This window comes from Equus asinus, chromosome 2 (assembly GCF_041296235.1).
Source record: "Equus asinus isolate D_3611 breed Donkey chromosome 2, EquAss-T2T_v2, whole genome shotgun sequence".
NCBI classification, from domain to species: domain Eukaryota; kingdom Metazoa; phylum Chordata; class Mammalia; order Perissodactyla; family Equidae; genus Equus; species Equus asinus.
This window is the reverse complement of record NC_091791.1, coordinates 105819018-105839564: the sequence shown is the minus strand read 5'-3', so window position 1 is coordinate 105839564 and position 20547 is coordinate 105819018. Positions and strand designations below refer to the sequence as shown.

At 38.6% G+C, this 20547-nt stretch overlaps 1 protein-coding gene across 7 annotated transcripts in view; it reads right to left on the bottom strand.

The window, feature by feature from the left end:
* CHD2 (chromodomain helicase DNA binding protein 2) overlaps positions 1 to 20547 on the bottom strand; it is a 112976-nt gene that overhangs the window by 39897 nt on the left and 52532 nt on the right. For all 7 annotated transcript variants that reach the window (XM_014842513.3, XM_070495920.1, XM_070495930.1 and 4 more), the window contains 8 exons: positions 15021 to 15209; positions 11493 to 11655; positions 11001 to 11153; positions 8582 to 8653; positions 5132 to 5281; positions 4231 to 4379; positions 3100 to 3196; positions 2580 to 2672 (listed from right to left, as the gene is read on the bottom strand). In XM_014842513.3, the coding sequence (XP_014697999.1) occupies positions 2580 to 2672; positions 3100 to 3196; positions 4231 to 4379; positions 5132 to 5281; positions 8582 to 8653; positions 11001 to 11153; positions 11493 to 11655; positions 15021 to 15209 (1066 nt within the window). The remainder of the gene's footprint in view (positions 1 to 2579; positions 2673 to 3099; positions 3197 to 4230; positions 4380 to 5131; positions 5282 to 8581; positions 8654 to 11000; positions 11154 to 11492; positions 11656 to 15020; positions 15210 to 20547) is intronic.

The window sequence follows — 20547 nt, the reverse complement described above, 5'->3', positions numbered from 1 at the left end:
TTTCTTTCCACCTAGCCTTTGTGACTAGAACGAAGTACAAAAGAGTTTTCGGAGATTCCATCCCTCAAAGTCACTTGGACCGTCAGTGAACACAGAAGTTCATGACTTCTGGCCAAAATTATCTCTAACTTCCAACAAAGATATCGTGATCTTTACAACCAGATTTTTTAAATTCCAAGAAAAAACAAGAGGTATAATTTCTGAGATTGAAAATTTAACATTTTTCTGTTTCATAAAGTGAATCATCTGGGGCTGACCCAGTGGCATAGTGGTTAAGTTTGCACACTCCATTTTGGCGGCCTGCTGTTTGCGGGTTTGGATCCTGGGCACAGACCTACACATCACTCGTCAAACCATGCTGTGGTAGTATCCCACATACAAAGTAGCGGAAGACTGGCAACAGATGTTAGCTCAGGGCCAATCTTCCTCATCAAAAAAAAAAAATCATCATCTGACCAATCTCTTAAATTAAGCACCGTTTATAAATTCCTTTAGACCTGATTTTCAAAACAGCTAGATGAAAATGATATAAATACACATATATGTTGGTAGTTCATACAGTTGGGAATTTAACTTTTCCAAGGGTGGCACAGTGGTTAAGAGTCAGACTGTAGGCCAGACCACCTGCCTACGATGTAATCACAACTCCACATATGTGTGACCTTAGGAAACCTACTTAGCCTCTCTGTGCCTATTTCCTCATCTACAAAAGAAGATAATACTAGTATCTACTTCATCATAGGATTGTTGTAAGGACTGAAGGAGTTAAAATAGTACTTAAAGTATAGTAAGGGTTATACATATGTTGGTCATTATTACGAAAGAAAATGGAAATCTTAAGTTGTCACAAGAAAATATTTGCTGCCCTTCAAACACGTTACACTAGGGTAAAAAAAAAAAAAAGAAAAGGATCATCAGGAAAAATTAAAGTCCACTCAGTTGTATCACTCCAGAAACAGAGAGCTCCTAGCGTTAGCCGACTCCTACTTTAATCAGATTACTTGCCCAGGTGCTGAAACATAATGGCCAAAAGGGCTTTAGTAAGGCAAGAGTCACTGCAATGTGCTGACTGCTTTTGATTAACCTGTAATATACAGAAATTTTTAGACCTAAATAATCATATGATACTCTGACCAAGACACCGTCAAGATTACGTCTGTTTAAGAAGGGAGCAGTAGTCATCGAAGTTGAATCCAGCTGAAACAGCAGTAATTCACCTCCGTCCTCTACATCCTCAGACACATAACTCTGGTCCTAGAGCTCTCTGACACGCTTAGGTCCTTCCTTGTTCTTCCACTGACATAACGTCTACCTGTGGCCAACCTTGGACCTCTTCACACAATACTGCTTCCTTCCGAACACTTCACTCACTTCTCCCTTAATCCTAATGGTTCCGCCACACTTAACCATCATTACAACCTCCACATCTCCCCTGCTTCACTAACCTGCAGGCAACCAGCCCATGGCCAATCCTTTCAATCACGTTCTCACTTGAACCTGGAAAGCCTTTGCCACTTTGACCTCCAACACCTCCCAAGCCAATCTCCCACCTTGGGATTGCCAACTGATCCAATTTCCCTGACCTCAAGTATTGCTGGAGAAAGTCTTATGACCCTGCTGAGTGGTTCCAAGGTGAAACTCTATCTTCGGAATTCAGTTCACTCCCTATGAAGCTCCTCCCAGCAACTCGTGGCCCCACCTATGGCCATCCCAAGTCTTTTCCACTTCCAGCAAATACTTGACTTACTTTATCACCAATTGGAATTCCCACATCTTCTCTCCCCTCCCATTCCCTACAGTGGACTTTCCTTTTTCTTTCAAAAGCCATCTCCTCCAGCTAGGCTTTTGATTATCCCTTCCAGTCTCCTCTGGGGCAATGTGTCATCAAATTTTCCTTCTTTGCTTAGAACCTTCAGTGTCTCCCTATTCTCAAGTTCTTTCCAAAAACCTAGAAACCTGGTAACATCTTTCAAAAGCCTTACTTTGTTTGGCCCTTCTAGGCTCATAAATTACCTTCACTGTGCACTTTACTAAGGTTTTTAATGTCTATACTCAACGCTGCCACCTCCTATTCATCTGGTGCCTAGCTTCTGCATTTAGTCCTGATCTCACATAATTTTCTGTTACATCATATTACCACTGAGCACCCTGTAATTGCTCTTAAAAAAAACCCCACCAAGTTATCAAGAGCTTCCCAACTGTCACCTTCTGTTTTCACACCTTTGACCTTTGTCATCGGATTCTGTTAATGTCTCCCTTACCACCCTCCTCTTCTCCCAGAGCTCCACACTATCTAGTTCTCCACCCATCCACTGACAGCATATTCTCAGCCCTCTTCACCAACTTTTCTACTCACTGACTCTGAGCAGGATGGACCACTTCAGTGGTTACCTTCATGAGGAAGACCGAATCTACACTCACAGCATACTCGGAACTCAAGAGAATGATACTGAAGATATGAGTCAATTAAGATGAAGATAAAAGTACAGTGCCTCACACACAGGAAGTACTCACAGACTTTAGTTATTAATAGTTAATGAATCAACGCTGAGGACTCTCTCCCACAATGCTTTTCATACCTTAAATTGTGATAGAAGCTCATCTGTCGCACTTGTCGATACTTCATTCTCTCTCGTTTCAGCCAAACGCAAAATTTCATCTATATCCATTTCCTAAAGGAAAAAAGCAACCCAAATACGGTAAAATGGCAACAGTGATCAGCACTGACTGCAAGTGTTTGGCACAAATAAACTAAATCTCCTTTCTGATATTCCATTTACTTCTACAGTACTCAGGTTTACATCCTTTACACCTCAAAGTTCAAACTATTATTTATACAAATGACAAGGTGAAACTTCAGAAATTACAAGAAAATGGAATAAAAACAGACAAAGACAGCATCCTCAAATGCTTTTCTCATTCTTTCCTACTCAATCTAGTAAGAGCTTTGAGCTCCAGAATTGAAAAAAGAAGCTATGTCCTTCAAGTAATTACTATTTCTTTATACAAGCCTCTAACACAGACTCAATCTGCTTCCAGAAAAATGTAGACTCTCACAGATAATACTTGTCAAAAAACATTTTCTACATTGTTAATTACCTGAGGCTCTGACTCTTCCCCTTCAAGTTCTTTGAAGAGATCCTCTGCTCCAAATTTCAAAATAGCTGTCAGCTCTTCTTTATTAAAAGGATTTGAGCTGTGGAAGTAAAATGTAGTTGTAATCTCTTAGGAATGTCAACCTCAATGGAGTTCTACAAAATATGTATCCTTCATAAAGGGTGAAAATATAAATTCTGCCCCAAGAAAAATGATCTCTGAAATATTTCTTCTTTTTTTCTTTTCTTTTTTTATTCACAGGATGACTCTGTGGTGGTAAACCTAACTCAGCAGAAGACTAGGAAATTAATTATTTTCCTGCTTGCTCACCTACTACATGGTTAAGAAAGAAAGATAACGAACAACATAAAAGAAAACATTTCTTTGTCCTTCGACTCAGAAAGTTATCATTCACCAAGAATTTTCAACCTCCTCACTTCTGGTCCAAAAGAAAAGAACCAAGCTTTTTCCATTTGGCTCCTCTTGAATGGAAAATTATCTATAAAGAGTGTGTTTAGTAAGGGCTCACTTGATTTCAGCTTTAACAGAAGCTGCAGGACTGCCACGGAAGACCCTCAACAACTTGGTCAACATGTAACCTCTATAGGAGAAATATTGTGCTTCCAAATAAAGCCAATTCGAACTTGACTACTTCCCTTCTATACTGTTCTGTTTTTAATAGGAAAAATAACAATATCCACACAAACATTTTTACCAATAGTAAGAAATCAGCTGCCAATTCAATCTGGTGCACTCTCACTGCTAAAAAGTCCAAGGCAACATCGTGCTGCAATCAAAGCCTAATGGGGTGCACACGGCTGCCACTGCTGCTGCTGTGTCATATGTCACATGTACAGCCAAAAGCAAAAGGCAAGAGAGAGGGGCAGGAAAGAAAGAGAAAACACATAAGCAGAGGGCTGACAGGAGGGAAAAAAAAAGAGAGAGAAAAGAAAAAATAGGGAAAACAAAATAAAATGAAAATGCCGTCTTCTTTTGGTCTTGGCTTGGCCTTTTGCAGGTAACTAACAGACTAACGTCAGTTCTAGAGAATCCTATTAGAAGGATGAATTCTATCAAAGGTTGATGCAAAATCAGTCTGACTCTTCCCACTTCCCCCATCTTTCTGGCACTTACTTGGACCTTCCTGAGTTGTTTTCCAGGATTGTCCGACCAGTGGTATCCATGCGCTGAATCACCAGATGGTCCAATACCATCTTCTTTTTGGCCCGTTCTATGATCTCCTCCTCAACCGTCCCCTTTGTAACCAAGCGGTAAATATTTACCTGTAGGAAAAGGAAACGTTATGCTTATGACTGATGACTTAAAAAAAAAAAAAAAGGTACATCTGTCTAAAACCAAGAGGAGAAATAAAAAAAGATTTGCTATTACCATAAATGACTGTAAGCCATCCAGCCAAATAGGCAACTTAAGTACATGCAATATTTTTACTATCTGCAGGTTACATTCTTAAATAATACTGCCTCTAAAGAACTGTTATCACAGCCTTGTTCTAATGATAAAAATCTTGCTAAAGAATAATCAGTTTCATTGATGGAAAGTTTCACCAAAACTGAATCTCTGAGTGAGAAATTTATGAGTTACCCAATACTACTGCAGACTTTGAGATTCATATACGAGGAAACAAGCATGTACTTTTCAACCTAGCTCAGAGCTAACATTATCACGTATAATAAAAACAGACCATCTTGAACAACGTTAGAATATTTAACAATTTCTCCATATTAAAATAGAGAAAAACTTCAGTTCTAAGTCTATTTATCGTATCTCTTTCTTGAGGTAAACCAGAAAGTCACTGGTGACGTACTTTTCAAACAGTGAAAGAGAATAGTTCCATAACAGGTTCATCTTAGCCCCAAAGACATTTTCTCTGGACTAATTAAGAAACAGACACCTACCCTTCAGGAAATGACAGCAAAACAGGAAAAAAAGGCATTTTACAAATACCCTGAAAGGGCTCGATAACTCCTTCTTTCCTCCTCCCCCAAGCCACATCCAGAAGTCGCTCACCACTGACCTGCTTCTTCTGACCAATTCTATGGGCTCGGGCTTGTGCCTGCAAGTCATTCTGGGGGTTCCAGTCAGAGTCAAAGATGACAACTGTGTCCGCTGAAGCCAAATTGATTCCCAGGCCACCAGCCCTTGTCGAGAGCAGGAAACAGAAGTCCTGTACACAATGCAATATACTACTTTATGCAGTGGCCTTCTCAGAAACAGTTTCACAGTCCAATAAGCCCTTAACCTGGAAACCCCTGCAGGTGTGAAGAAAAGTGAGATATGATGGACAAACTTTATGGAGGCTAAAAGAATGTCAGGGACTTGATGGCAGAGTGTATTTTCATTTGATTAAGAGGTAAGAGTCAGTGCAGTGAACCAAGGAGTAAAGTAGACTCTGGTAAGACAACAGGAGCGAAAGAATTAGTGTTCTCTCCTGGCTAAAACTAGTATACAAGCAGTTAACAAAAACCAGACAAACTTAATTATCAAGGGGATCATTGCAGCAAGTTGCCTAGATACTCGTTTTCTAGGTAAAGGTGGATTCTGCCATGTAAGGCAGTCAGCAGAAATAAGGAAACTTTATTATGCAAACATCCACCCATTTGTTAGGCTGGCGCGGATACAGAAACACTGCACTAAGGATCACATGATGGAACTGCTGAGAAACACAGGATCCTCAATCCCAGAGAACATGCACAAAGAAAACCAGAGCAGGTGTGGCTGAAGAGCCGTGTGTGGGAAAGACCCAGGCACTGACACAGTTCAGTTTCCACAGCAACGATAAGACACTGGGCAGGCACAGTCCACCCGCCTGCATCTGAGTGCTCAGAAAATATGGGCAGGAGGCAGAGAATAAACTCTACGAGCCAGAGAAAAAGAAAGCCAGACTTCTATTTTCAGATAGTTTAATCATGTGCGTCAAAGGCTGACACCTTTCTGGCACAGAAGTGGCACTCAAAAACTGGTAGTTCTGAGTTACATTTTGATAAGTGGGTACTTCTAATATACGTACACAGATGCAATGAAAAGGTCTCCACATTCCAATAGTCACATTTGCCAACATTATGCCATAGAAATAAAAATGGAGATAGCTGTCCCACAAGAACTTTAAATAATTCCAATAAAGAACTGATCAACAGGTGTGTTGAGGCAGCACATACTCTGGGACTCTTGGTAGAAATACCAAGCAACACCACGCTCTAAAGTGAAGTCTGTAGGTGAACACTTATTAGAACGAGATACCTAAACCTCAAATAAAATCTGGGGTCTGAATGATCACATAAACCACTTTTGATGTCACTCTTTATCAAAGAGAATATGAATTATAATGAGATGTCATTTGTGTCTATTATCGAATTGACAAGGTTAAAAATTATGAAACAGTGCTGCTAAGGGGGAGGTAAAATGGAAATATTCATACATAAACAGTATGAATATAAACTGGGCAAAGTAATTTAGCAAAATGTATCAAAAATCTTTTTAAAACGCTCATATCCTCTTAACTAAACATCCAACAATGATAAAGTGGTTAAATAAATAGTGGTACATGTATGAAAAAATAGTAGAAATTACAATTTTTGAAAATCTTTAATGACATGAGAAAAATGCTCAGAGTACAATTTTGAATGAAAGGTGACAACACAACTATACGTAGTATGATCCCAGTCAGATAAATATATAAAGAAATAAACGGTTCCATCCAGTATGAATGGAAATACACTCAAATGATGCGAATAGCAAGTTGTCTCTGGGATGGGAGTTTTGTACAATTTTTCTTCCCCGTACTTTTCACCAGCTTCCAATTTTCTAAATGTGCAAAACTATTTTCCCCCAATGATAAAGTATTTAATTTTTTCAATTAATTAAAAAAGATAGGTTTGCAGAAAACGGTAGAGAACCCGTATTTTATATATAGCCATAGGGTAGGGGAGATCAATTGAGAACCATAAAAAAAGCAACTCTAGCTTTTTTCTGAGAAAGAAAAACACAAAACATTCCACTCATTCTATTTTTTAAACTAAGAGTAGGGAACATAAAGCCAACTTCAATAAATACTAAATAATAAAAATAGTTAACATTTACTGAGTGCTTACTACAACCATGGGTCACTTAACGATGAGGATATGTTCTGAGAGATGCATCGTTAGGCAATTCTGTTGTTGTGAGAACATCAGAGAGTGTACTGACCCAAGCCTAGATGCTATAGCCTACTACATGTCTAGGCTATATTGTACTAATCTCATGGGACCACCGTGGTACACGCAGTCCACGTTGACCAAAACGTCGTCATGCGGCACATGATTGTATACGCCAGGCAATGTGCTTGGAACTGTACACTGATGAGCACATTTAATCCTCACAGCAGTATTAGGAAGTAACTTTTGGAATTATTGTGATTTTATAGTTGAGGAAACAGGAGACAAAGGAGGGTTAGGAATTAGATGATGATCAATGTTTTCAGTAATTCAATTCCTCTTCTTAACTATTCAGAGCCTTGGTTCTGAAGAGATTAGTGCCCAAGGCTCTGCAAGGCGAACTAAAATTTTAGGCTAAAGAAACAGAACACTATATTCTAAATAGGAGTATGTGCAATTCGAGAGGCAGAGGTCACATCATTCTGGAGTAGCAGACACAGACAGCAAGAGCGCTTTTAAAGCTCTTCAGAAAGCAGAAAGTTAAGTCTGTTTATCTGTACAAAGTAGTGGCCCAGGCTTCAGAAGTTCTAACATTCTCTCCAAATTACTACTGGTTCTACTTCTGGCTCCCTCCTCTGCTTCCTTTATCTCTACACATCACTACAGTGTCACCAACACCAAAGTGCTCCCCACTCCACTTCTTTCAAACCCCCTGGTATTCAATAGTTTGATATGCACAAACTACAATGTTACCATGGTTTCTAATTTGTCCTAAATAGCTCTTCTATACGTGCCTTAAAAACAAAATACTTCATAATGCCAAATCTAAGCTGGACACTTACTGATTAACAAGTGTTGCTGTTAGTCAAAGCAAGAACATTAAGTCACATTGTACCAGGAGTCCAACAAATCTGAGACATGGCAAACATACTTTTCAAGCCTCACTCACCAAAATAGTACAGATCAAAACCTTCTGATGTAACATACATGTCAAAATGAATCCTACTGGCCAGCCCTCCCCAACCCTTGCCTTGTGGCTCTCTTAGGCCCAGAAATTTGGTATCTGGAAGTCACCAGAGCACACTCGTTTGACATCAGAACAACCCTGTCATTAATCCAGACCAGAGGAGATAAACAAGCATGCATATGCTTTTCTGGATTGACAAACAACAAAATTCAGAGGCATCTTTTATATTAGTGATTTCTCATTCCCTTCTCAAGGCAGGAGAATTGCATAGTGAAATGTCTCTCAAACAGAATACATTTAGCTAAAAAGGCTTTCCCCTTGATACAGAGCCCAAGCTGCCCAAATAACAAAGCCATGCCTGGTGTACCTCAGACCCATCTGCATTGAAGTGGTCCAGCGCCTGTTTTCGGATTTCTCCCTTGATGGAACCATCCAGACGCTGCAAAAATAAACAAGAAAATCATAAGGTAGGAAGATTAGCCACACTCAGAATAGAACACCAGACTTGCAACCTTTATCACTGCAACACGCAGAGTAAAAATAACCAGAATGCACTGGCTGTCAAGAGGCTGTGCTTAAGCAGCACACTCTACTTGCCCCAAGCTCTCCGGTTACAAACTCAAGGTCAGAAGCTTCTGATTCACAGGGCCATCTAGGTTTATCCAAGGATCACAATGGCTGCAAGGACCCGTAAGGAGAAAGATGGCAACCCACACTGTGCTCAGAGGTTTTGCTTGCTTCTACATCTGTGAGGACTGAAGAGATTAGGAAATACTACCACTGGTCACCTAATAATTAACTCCTGCCAAACAATGATGCTTCTCAGCTAATGTGGCCCAGTTATTAAGTGCTACACAAACCAAAAAGTTATTTAAACAATTTTGTTCAGAAAACGTATGCCATAAGACTGAAAATGTTAAAATTAAGTTGATCATATCCCAGCTTTTCCAAAATTTACACTCTAAAATCAGTGCCAAGTGTTCAAGCAGCAAAAATGCATTAGAATCCCTGGCATCTACTTAGTGTGCATAATTCCTTTTATTAGAGTATATGTCAGCTCCAGATCCAGAACAATGCCACCACAGAGAAACCATGTAAAATATAAAATAACTACTGAAGAATTATTACCTATATGCTGTACATACAAAGCATTTCTCACTCTCTAAATCACTTTCACATTGTTCCCCTCTGGCTGGGAGCAGAGTCTGTGGAAGGACCTACATCTCCCCCGCTCAGAGCTCTGCCCACCAGACCCAGAGCCAGCAGAATGCAAGCAAACTCAGACTTTGGAACCCCTTTCTGCTTTCTGACTCCCAACTCCACTCAGAGCCTTAACTCAAAGATAAGTTTAAATGGCAGGTTCATAGCTTATTATTTGAAATCAGAAAACCCAAATGCCCTCCTTTTAATATTCCCATTAACAGAAGACATTAGGCAGGATAAACCTGAGTGGACTGTAGTCTACTTATTCCCTAGAGAGGAAAGTAACGTATTATTTTTCTTGATACCAAATGATTAGCTAGACTTGAAAGCTCACAGGGATCAGATGCACTAAGAGATAACTGTCTTTAGGTAGACTACTTTTCTTGGATAATAAAGCACAGTATTAAACTATATTCTAACACAGCTGCTACTGAAAGACCTCAGAAGGTATTATGGATATAACAATGCCTTTCAGGGCATTTTGAAAGATAATTTGTTAGTAAGTTTTAAAGCTTAGCCTTCTTAGGGGCCGGCCCAGTGGCACAGTGGTTAAGTTCCCACGTTCCGCTTCTCGGCAGCACAGGGTTCACCAGTTCAGATCCCGGGTGCGGACATGGCACCACTTGGCACGCGATGCTGTGGCAGGAGTCCCACATAATAAAAAAAGTAGAGGAAGACGGGCACGGATGTTAGCTCAGGGCCAGGCTTCCTCAGCAAAAAGAGGAGGACTGGCAGTAGTTAGCTCAGGGCTAATCTTCCTCAAAAAAGAAAAAAGCTTAGCCTTCTTAGGAGGGAATCATTGACTCTAAGCTTCTTCAATACCAGCTAATTACATGAGGTGGTAGAACAGTCTACCCAGTCAAAGTTAAACAGAAAAAAATTTTAATATATCTTAAAAATCAAAGCGTCATAAAACTATTATGCCAAAAGTCAAGGTAAATTGTATGCATGTCTATAAATAGAGCAGAAAGTTTCCCATACTCTAACACCCAGAAAAATACTATTATACTGAAGAAACTCTTTTTTCCCCTTATTTTATTTTCTCATCTCAAGTAGATAAACTGAATGAAGATGAAATCTGCAGTGACAGTTCCAAAGAGGGGCACCATCGCCACTTGCTTCAGGGACCTGCAAGGTTTCAAGAGCACTGTTCTGCTCAGTTCCCAGCCCCACAGCCAGTCAACTTCCTTTGGGGGGAATGTACAACACTGTCACCTCTCTTCTCCTTTCTTTCTAGGATTTGGGCCTCTGTAATCAGGTTCACACTTCCTTCTTCTCTACTTTTACTACAACTCAGAGATGGAAAACACCATCTAACATGCTTTTCTCTTGCCCAATTTTCCTTTCTCTAATCCCCACCCTCCAGGCCCCTAAAAAAGAAGGATGATCTTCACATAACCAGCATCATTACATGGTAGCCTAAAGGCAGGAAGCAAAAATTAAGACCCTCCTGGAATCTTAATTTCAATTTGTTTCAGGCAAGAAAACTCTTGTTTTCTACTTTAGGATAATTCAGCAAGCAAAGCATACAACCCAGACAGAGAGAGGGGGGAAGGGAGAGACCCCAGTAACAGCATCCTTACCTGGAAAGGATAGTGTTTAATAGTCAGGTACTCAGCCAGGATATCCAACATTCTCACCATTTGGGAGAAGATAAGCACTCTGTTCCCCCTTTCTCGAAGTCTTGTCAGCAGTTTATCTAATAGAATCAGCTTCCCACTGCTCCTGATCAGGGACTGAAGATTGAAAAAACATTCCAATCATCATGTTCAAAATAATATTTCAATCTGCCCTTAATCTCTAAGAGTTCATATGTTTTAAATCATCCTTGTCATTTTGAAGCCATCTGCAATCTGGCTGAGAAGCAATTCCTGAAACGCTCTTTACCTGGTATCTGTGACACTATACTTTCCAGATTTTTCCTAGCTATTCAACTTTTCTCATCTGCTCTTTAAAAGCTTCTTTTACTGCTCCTTGAAGAGTCATCAAGGAGGAAAAAGAGCATTTTGATAAAAAGCATCTATAGAAATTAAATTGTCTTCGAGAAAGTAACTATGAACAAGGTCCCCACGCACCAGCAGAATCTCCTGTCCATTCTCCCTTTCGTTTTCTTCAGGGGGTTTAATCAGGTAACAGTGGTTGCAGCATTTTTTCAGTTCCATCACAATATTAAGGAACCCAGATGTGCTGCCTCTTGTTCCTTTGGCAAGAGCCTTGTAATTCCTGGTCAGAATCCATCTGCAAATTAAGACGATAATGATATTATTAGATTCCAAGAAATAGAGAGTTGGGGGTACCAGAAGATTATAAGAGCAGGTAGTATTACTGGGGGGGGGGGGGGGGGAAGGTTGAAAAGGCAGGGAGAGACACTTAATTTTGCATCTCTTGCCACCTAACCAGGACCCCTCACAACTCCAGGCATATTGAGAATATTAATCATTCTACTGGGTATTTCAATCTGACTGAACACAGAAATATTAAAAGGAAATTTTATATATATACACACACACACACACACATACACACATACATGTAAAACAATGACTGTCACTGAAACACTCTTTATTGCAGTATAAAAGTGGAAATAAGTTGTCTAAAAATAGAAGATCAGTTAAATAAATTAGATATATCATAAGACAGAAACTATGTACCCATTTAAAATGTTGTAAAGGGTATTTTACATGATACAATGTTCATAATAAGTATGTTTTATATCCCAATTTGGTAAGAGGGGAGGAGAAATACACATATACTCATGTATATCCATGTACAGTAGTCATGTATCGCTTCATGACAGGGCTATGTTCTGAGAAAGACTTTAGGCAATTTCATCGTTGTGTGAACATCAGATGTACTGACACAAGCCTAAGTGGTATAGCGCACTACTACACACCTGAGCCATATGGCACTCATCTCATGGGACCACATCATACACGCGGTCTGTTGTTGACCAAAATGTCATTATGTAGCACATGACTCTAAAAGCTTTACCCATAAACCCTAAAATATTATAAGTGCTTTTTTCTGAGTAGTGAAATTTCTTTACACTTTTAGCAATCACACTTTTAGGAATCTACCTCAAAGAAGAATGCACAAGGATTTTCACTGCAGCACTACTTAGAAAAGGAAAAGTATTTGAAACAATCCCAATGTCCACCACTAGGGGGCTGGTTGAATAAACTATACTACAGATCCACAATGGAGCACCATGCAGCTGTAAAAGGAAAGGAGTATCTCTTTAAACTAGCATGGAGTATTCCTTCAGCACATATCATTTAGTGGAAAAAAGTAAGGCACAGAAAAACGTATACAGTATGCTATCATTTATATAAGACGAGGGAGGTAACAAAAAAGTTCTTTGTATTTGCCTATATTTTAAAAATTAAAAAATAAAGGAAAGATAAAGATTAAAAAGAATAACAACAATTAATACCTAAAGGAAAGAGAGATGAGAATGGGAGAGCAAGTATAAGAAGTTAGATACCTTTGAACAAACTAGGCTTTGTAGCTTTGCCTTTAGAATTCTATAAATATTATAAATAATTATGAAAGAAAGTTAAACAAAGCAGTCTCTTAAAAGAGAACTACAATGAAATAAACAAACCATTGTATCTAGCTGGTAGCCTAACCACGGAGAAGAAAAACTCTCTCAAGTGCTTTAAGACTCTTATCCTTCTAGTAGGATATACCTTTAAAAAGAAAAACAACTATTACACAATCTTAACCTGTTTTTGTTATTCATATTGCTGGCACTATTATTCTAAGACTGTGTGTGTGGTGTGAATTAGGTAGGTGCAGTTGAGAAGGGGAATTTTTTGGTATGGGTTTAAGATATAAGGTCAAATAAAATCTCTGTACTGTTTAATTGGGAAAAGTTTATGATGTATTTTTTACCTTTAAAAACAAAACAAATTTCCTAATTATGTCCACTGAAAAGAGCTGTCAATAATGTCCAATGCAGTTGCAAAAAGCACCCCTAGTGTCCAATTTGCAGTCTCCAAATACCATTTTCCAATAAACAGTATAGAGAGCTTGCTGGATATGTGGCTGACTCCAGTTCTGGGGCAGGAACTATACAAGGCGAATCTAAACATTTTACCACTCCAAAAAGCAAAGAAGCTATCAACTACTACTAGGATTATGCCAAAAAGACTCAGAATCAACTTGAATAAGCTCACACAGGTACAAATCGGGCTATCAGACCATGAGTATAGATAATCACCGCAACAGGATGAAACACAAATATGTTCATCAATGAATTCATAACCATACCAAAATAAATCTCACTGGTCAAAACTTTTGAAAAAGTCAAAAATCCAACATGAATGGACCTTGAGCATATTGTGCTAAGTGAGATAAGTCAGAAAAAGACATTTTCAAAAGAAAAAATATCTTTCAAACGATCTGGAGGTGGGAATGGGGATGCAGAAGAAGATACAGATGAACTAAGATCAACCATGAGGCGAGAACTGTTGAAACTGGATTATGGGTACACGACTACATGCTACTCTGTGCACATTTTGAGATTTCCTATAATAAAAAGATTTTTAAAAAATCAAGATAGTGTTAGGTAAAAGCGTCAGATAGTAATTTTTGAAAATTAAAATCTTGCTTTTACTCAGTTGTATTAAGAACAAAGGGGGAATATTATTAGAAAGATTACCAAACCTCTAACTTTAAAAGACTATAATTTTCATGGCAATACAGTTAGTTCCAACTATTCCAGATCCAACTTTATACATCAGCAAAACTAAACTGACAAGCATGCTATATTCCACCCTCTGTCCCAAGCCCACCATTTTGCCTGTAACATAATCTAAACCAAGTCCATAACCTGCCTGTGCCACTTGAAATGCTGGAAAGCAAAGCGTCTTCATCCTCCAATACAGAAGTGAGCACTTTCCCTACTCAACTTCCACAGCCTCCTGCTTATGAATCAGCTATTAAACAACAGCCTGCTTTAATTATCTGCGTCTAGTCTGTCTTCCCTACTAAACAACAAGGCTTCTGGCAAGAACACATTCCATTCATCTTCATAGTCCCAGTATCTAGCAGAATGTCTAGCACGTTGCAGCATTCTAATAAATGAGTGAATAAGGGAAGAAATATATGAATGAGTAAAATACGCCTGTTTATTGGTAATGGGATCAGCATTAAGAATTAACATAAAGTTCAGACCACTTAGATAATGAAAAGTATTGTGCAGATTCTCACTCAAATAAAAAAGCAAGAATAATATAGCTCCCTTTTCTAAACATAAATAAATTGCTACTTAAATCTGCATTGAGGCTTCACTGAAAAAAGCAGTTTTGAGGGGCCAGTCTGGCAGCATAGTGCTTAAGTTTGTGCGCTCTGCTTTGGCAGCTCCAGGTTCGCGGGTTCAGATCCCAGCTGCAGACCTACACACTGCTCATGAAGCCATGCTGTGGTGGTGTCCCACATACAAAACAGAGGAAGACTGCCAACAGATGTTAGCTCAGGACCATTCGTCCTCAGCAAAAAAAAAAAAAAAAAAAAAAAGATTTTTTAGTAAATCATCCATCTCATGGCTTCATGGCACTAATCTTAATTCCAACTCAGGCCTAACCTAGCCAATAACTTACTTGTAATACTGTTTCTGAAGGGCCGACATCTCCACCCTGAGAATCTGTTCCACTTTGGCAGGAAGGGATTTCTCCACATCTTTTTTAACTCTCCGGAGAAGGAAAGGCTCTAGCACCTTATGAAGACTCTGGTAGCCATTCTCTCTCCCTTTCCCATGGTCTTCTTCAAAATCTTCCCAGAACTCAAACCTAGAGATGAAACAATACAGTGTTACTTAGTTACCAGAAGAAAAAAGCACTTTTCCAACTAAATTTTCTTTTAAAAGGAACTAAAATGGAAAAAAAAAAATCTGTAAATAAGTGAATATCCCCCATATGGAAAGATAAACTTATCAGTCATTAGCTCTTGACTACAAGAGAGGAGAAAACAAAAAGGAAAGGAAAAACCAATTAAATCAATTCCATCAGTCTACACAGGATAACAGCAGGTTTCCAATTCTGAGACTGGATCCAGAGTTCACAAAACATTTCAGTATATCATGTAATTAGTATATAAGTAAACATAATAAGTTACTGTGATGAAACATTATGCAGAAAAATTAATCATAAGCTATCTTTTAATAAGCTGTAATTTCTTGGGAAAATAAAATTCAGAGGTAAAAGAATACTTAGTGGCAACATTATAGCTGTCACTGTTCAAAGGTAAAAGTTAGTTATGTAATTTCCGCCAATAATATTCACTGTTCATAGATTTAGAAGTTAACGGCTTCTAAGGATAGTAAAAAAAAGACTATAGCCCCAGACAAGAAGAGCAACACAAGTGATACAAATACTAACAGGACTTGGCGGCACAAATTTCATTAATTTAAAAGCTTGTCACCCATAATAATTCTGCCTGAACTCTATAGATAAAAATTTCTTATATTTAAATCTTACTTCAACCATCTTTGGTTCACTAAAGGATCTGTGGCAGAAATCCAGAATGGGACATTATGATCAAATTTCTTTCAAAAATAAAAAAGTGAAGGAAATTTATTTCATGAGGATTAGAAAAATGTGCTTTGTCTTGCCACAAGAAAGCCAACGAGCAGCTGGAAGAACTAGCTTAGTTTTGTGGGCAGACTGAAACTCAGTAGGTGAGAGCATGCCATTGACTGAGGCTAGAACTGGAAGCTTCATGGCCCCATGGTCTGCTGCCTGTCGCCAAGTGGCCCTGTTCTCCTGAGGCCAGTCAAGTCCCAGAATAACTAACAAGTGACTTGGTATTACCTCGAGCTATTTAAGACTCAAAGCATATGCTCTCTCATAAGATGAAAAGTCAGAGACAGCAAATGCCAGCACTGCCACCAAGTACAACGGTGTCAACAGTCTGCTGCCACTTCTGACCTCCTAAATGGCCAAGCATTTCATCAGACACAGCCGGATGGATCAACATCAGCCTTACTAACACCTGCTAATGCCTGAAATAATGATCTTCAAGCAAACAGACAAAATGATCTGTTGGGGTAGAGATCTAAAAACATCATTAAAGCTTAAAGCCTGATAAACCTAAGGTAAACTGTATTTTGTCACACTGCTATGCTAATACTCCAAGAACATAAAATAAAATAAATGAGGAATTAAAACTAATAAGAGGATTAAAAGGAACAATGTAAACCGAGCTATCTCAATGCTCGGGATGGCACCTCACACACATAACGTACGTAGCACTACTGGAAATCAGGGACTACCACAATATCAGCCTATTTCTGAAGAGCTGAGAGACAATTTCAAGAAAATATTTTAATTTACTTAACACATATTATAATTAATTAAAACTGTATTAGTCCAAAATCTTAAATGTAAACTTTATTTACAAGACTTACTTCCCCTACCGTTTTAGGCAACAAATCTTCTCACCCACCTCGTGTATTCTTACTACTCTAGAGGAGTTAACATGAGATACTTTTCTTTATGTACACACCGAAGCCTTCATCAAGTGTCTATGACTGCTTTCCCTCTAAACAGCAGAGATGAGTAGCTGCAACAGAGACCATAACGCCTAAACAGCTGAAAATGTTCACTATCAAGCAAAAGGTTGCTATTCCCTGCAAGAGACAGCTGGCAATTTATAATGCCACATACATAAAAGGTATACGGTCATAGTGGTGAACTTATAACGACACCACACCACAGCCTAGAGATTATTTTAGATATATCCCTGTTATAAACTTCTGTCCTTAACATACATCTCTCACGAAGGCAGAAAAAATTTTGATTATTTTCCAGTCCCTGGGATTTTAGAGAAACAGAAGTTCACTCTACTGAGGAATAACAGAAAAGAAAATTAAATCAAAGCAGTGAAAATGATATGCTAGACATCACATGATAAATAGGTGAAAGGAAAGGTACAAAAAAAGTCAGAGATTGGCCTATACAACAGAAGCAAAAGTAAAAAAGAAATCCTAATACTATGAGGTAAGATCTCTGAAATATGCTCTATCAAACTGAGTTACTTCGTGAGGTGGGAATGAAGTACACATTTGCATGTGATTTCTTAATAAGCTGAATTCTTCGATCTCACCATATCTTTTTCTACCTTTAACACCAAGCCCTATGCTTTACAAAATAGTATGTACAAAACAAAGTGGGTGACTGACATATTTAGAACAAGGGTAGCGATGAGATTTATAAGGACAGGGCCCTGGTCAGAGCCACTGTGGGGGAAAGGGGCTCGGACAGAGTCTGCACTAAGGAAACCACATTTCGGTCGGTTAAAAAGACGACTAACTTTTGGATTTTGAAAACAATGGTCTGTCACAGTTGAGAAGGAGAAAGTTCAAAGGTTACTTGACCAAACCTAATTCCCTTCTGTACAATAACATTTCTTTAGTGGATCATTTCTTTGAAAAGACCAAACGGTTCCGTTGATCCACAAGGAATCTAAAGAACTACCGCTAAGCATGGGGAATACTCACAGGATTTCACTCATCCACACGGAAAGCTCAAGCAGAAATAAGGGTAAATCTCAACTCCCTAACTAATGGATTTCCTTTTTATATATGTATCTTAGTGAAAACAAATGTTTTTTAAAAAATGTTTGAAAATGGTAACGTTTTAAAAATGTTTTCAAAGGGAAAACCTCTCTTCCACAAATACACAAAAAAATTGTGTCTCTAACTCCAATCCATCCATCATTCCATAAGTAACCCAAGTGGCCATAAGAAAACCTTTGGAAGACACTATCTGAATGATCATCTCTACTGGAAAAAGTAATTCAAAGTTCCCCTCTCCAACTATCAAAGGATATAAAAGACGTTATTCCAAAATATAGCTCATGCTGGATGGACTTAATAGAAACACAAAAATTAATCATGACCATTTAGGAGCCAAAATCCCTACCATCCACTTCAGTAGCCAAGAAGAGAAGGACAAATCCTAGCTAACCATTCAGTGGTGAAACTACACACCACATTCTTGTTCTAGATGATAAGCACAGATGTTCCCCCAGTGCTTCAAGACTCCTACCATGTAGAATGCTTTCGCCTTGCCTCAATGATGCTATGAAGGATGTATTTTTCCTCTCAGAATCTGAAGTTCAAAGGACAGTGGGCTTGGTCATGGAAGATCTGAAATTGATCTCAGTCCCTCTATTTATTAACCGTGTAATATGGGACACATTTTCATCATCTAAGTCGGCATATTCTTACTCTCTATCTGAGGCTAAACACTTCTAGTCTATCAAAAAGATCAAATATGAAGAAAACATATGAAAAATAAAAAGTAATGTACATGAAAGTTCTCTTATTTCAGAAAACAAAGATTAATAACTAATAATTGATAACCTCCACTGTTTCTAAACTTGTATACATTATCTGTTTTACAGGACTTACATCTTTGAAAAGCATACTTTATAAAACACAGGCTTCTGCTAATACATGATGAACAGCATATTCACTACAGAACGTACAGCAGAATGTTTAAAAAGAGAAGGGGGCAACTGGCTCCATCCTCAGGAATGACCACTACTGACTCAAAGAGCTCCAAGGAAGGAACAGAGAATCCAGGCGAGCAGCAAACAGGACAGGCAAGAGAGTAGCAGTGAGACCGGCTGGGTAGGGAGGAGGATGACAGGAGAATGAGCAACGTGGGGAGACATCAGGAACCCTCTAACATAGTGCTTTATAACTGGTGGTGATTTTGCCCGCCCCCCACCCCAACCCTGCCCAGGAGACATGTGGCAATGTCTGGAGACATTGTTGGGTGTCACAACTGAGGAAGAGGGCTGCTACTGGCAAGTAGTGAATAGTGGCCAAGGATGCTGCTAAACATTCTATAACGCAAAGGACAGCCCCCTACAAAAAAAATTACCCAGCCCCAAATGTCCATAGTGCTGAGATGAGAAACACTGCCCTGAGAGAAGGCAGAGGAAGGAGGGTGCAGAGGAGGCCCCTCTCCAGAAGCACACTGTAGGGAGGATGCCTGCAAAAAAGGGAATAGTTTAAGCCTGTGCTACAAACAGCTGTAGTGAGGGCAGCTCAGTCAGAGTAGTCAAGTTTCTCTAACCATCTTCCGAAGAGTCTTAAAATATCCTTCAAAAATAAAGGTGAAAAAAGGACAGTCACAGACAAATGAAGGTAGAGATTTGCTGCTAGTAGGCTTCCCTTAGAAAAAAACACAAAAGGAAGGCCTTCAGGCTAAAAGTGACGCTTGATGGCAACTTGAATCCACAGGACGAAGTAAAGATCACTGGAAATGATAAAATAAATGGGTAAATATAAAAAACCGTATAAGTGTATTTTTCTCTTTGCTTAATTTCCTTAAAAGACAAGCCTGAATAAAACAATAATTATATCACTGTATTCTTAGGTTTACAACCTGAAGAGGGAGGTGAAAATGGAGCTATACTACAGACAAGTTGCTATACTTTACCAGAATTAAGTCAGTATTAATCTGAAGAAGACTGTGATGAGTTAAGATGCATACTAAAAACCCTAGAGCAACCACTGAGAAAATAACTCTAAAAAATCAACTAACCGAAGAATTAAAATGCCACACTGAAAAATATTTGTTGAAACAAAAGAAAGCAGTAAAGGGGAAAAAGAGAGGAACTAAAACATGGGGGGAGGGGGAGCAAAATAACAGACATAAATCCAATCATATCAATAACTATTTTAAATGTGAATGAACTAAATACTGCAATCAAAAGCAGAGATTGTGAGACCAAATAAAAAAGGAAGATCCAAGTATATATTGTCTACAACAGACACAGTTTAGACTCAAAGAAAGAAGTAGGTTGAAAGTAAAATGATGGAAAACAGTATACCATGCAAACAGGCAACAGAAGAGAGCTGAGGAGCTACATTAATATCACACAAAATAGACCTAAGGAGTAAGAAATGTTACTAGAGATAAAGAAGGAAATAGCCTTCTTTGGATAATCCTTTTTTGGATAAAAAAGAAGGAAAATCCTTCATTTATTATAATAATAAAAAAGTCAATATACCAGGAACATAAAACAATTACAAATGTGAACATACCTAAGAACAGAACTCCAAAATACATGAAGGAAAAACTGACAGAACTAAAAGGAAGAGTAGATCATTCA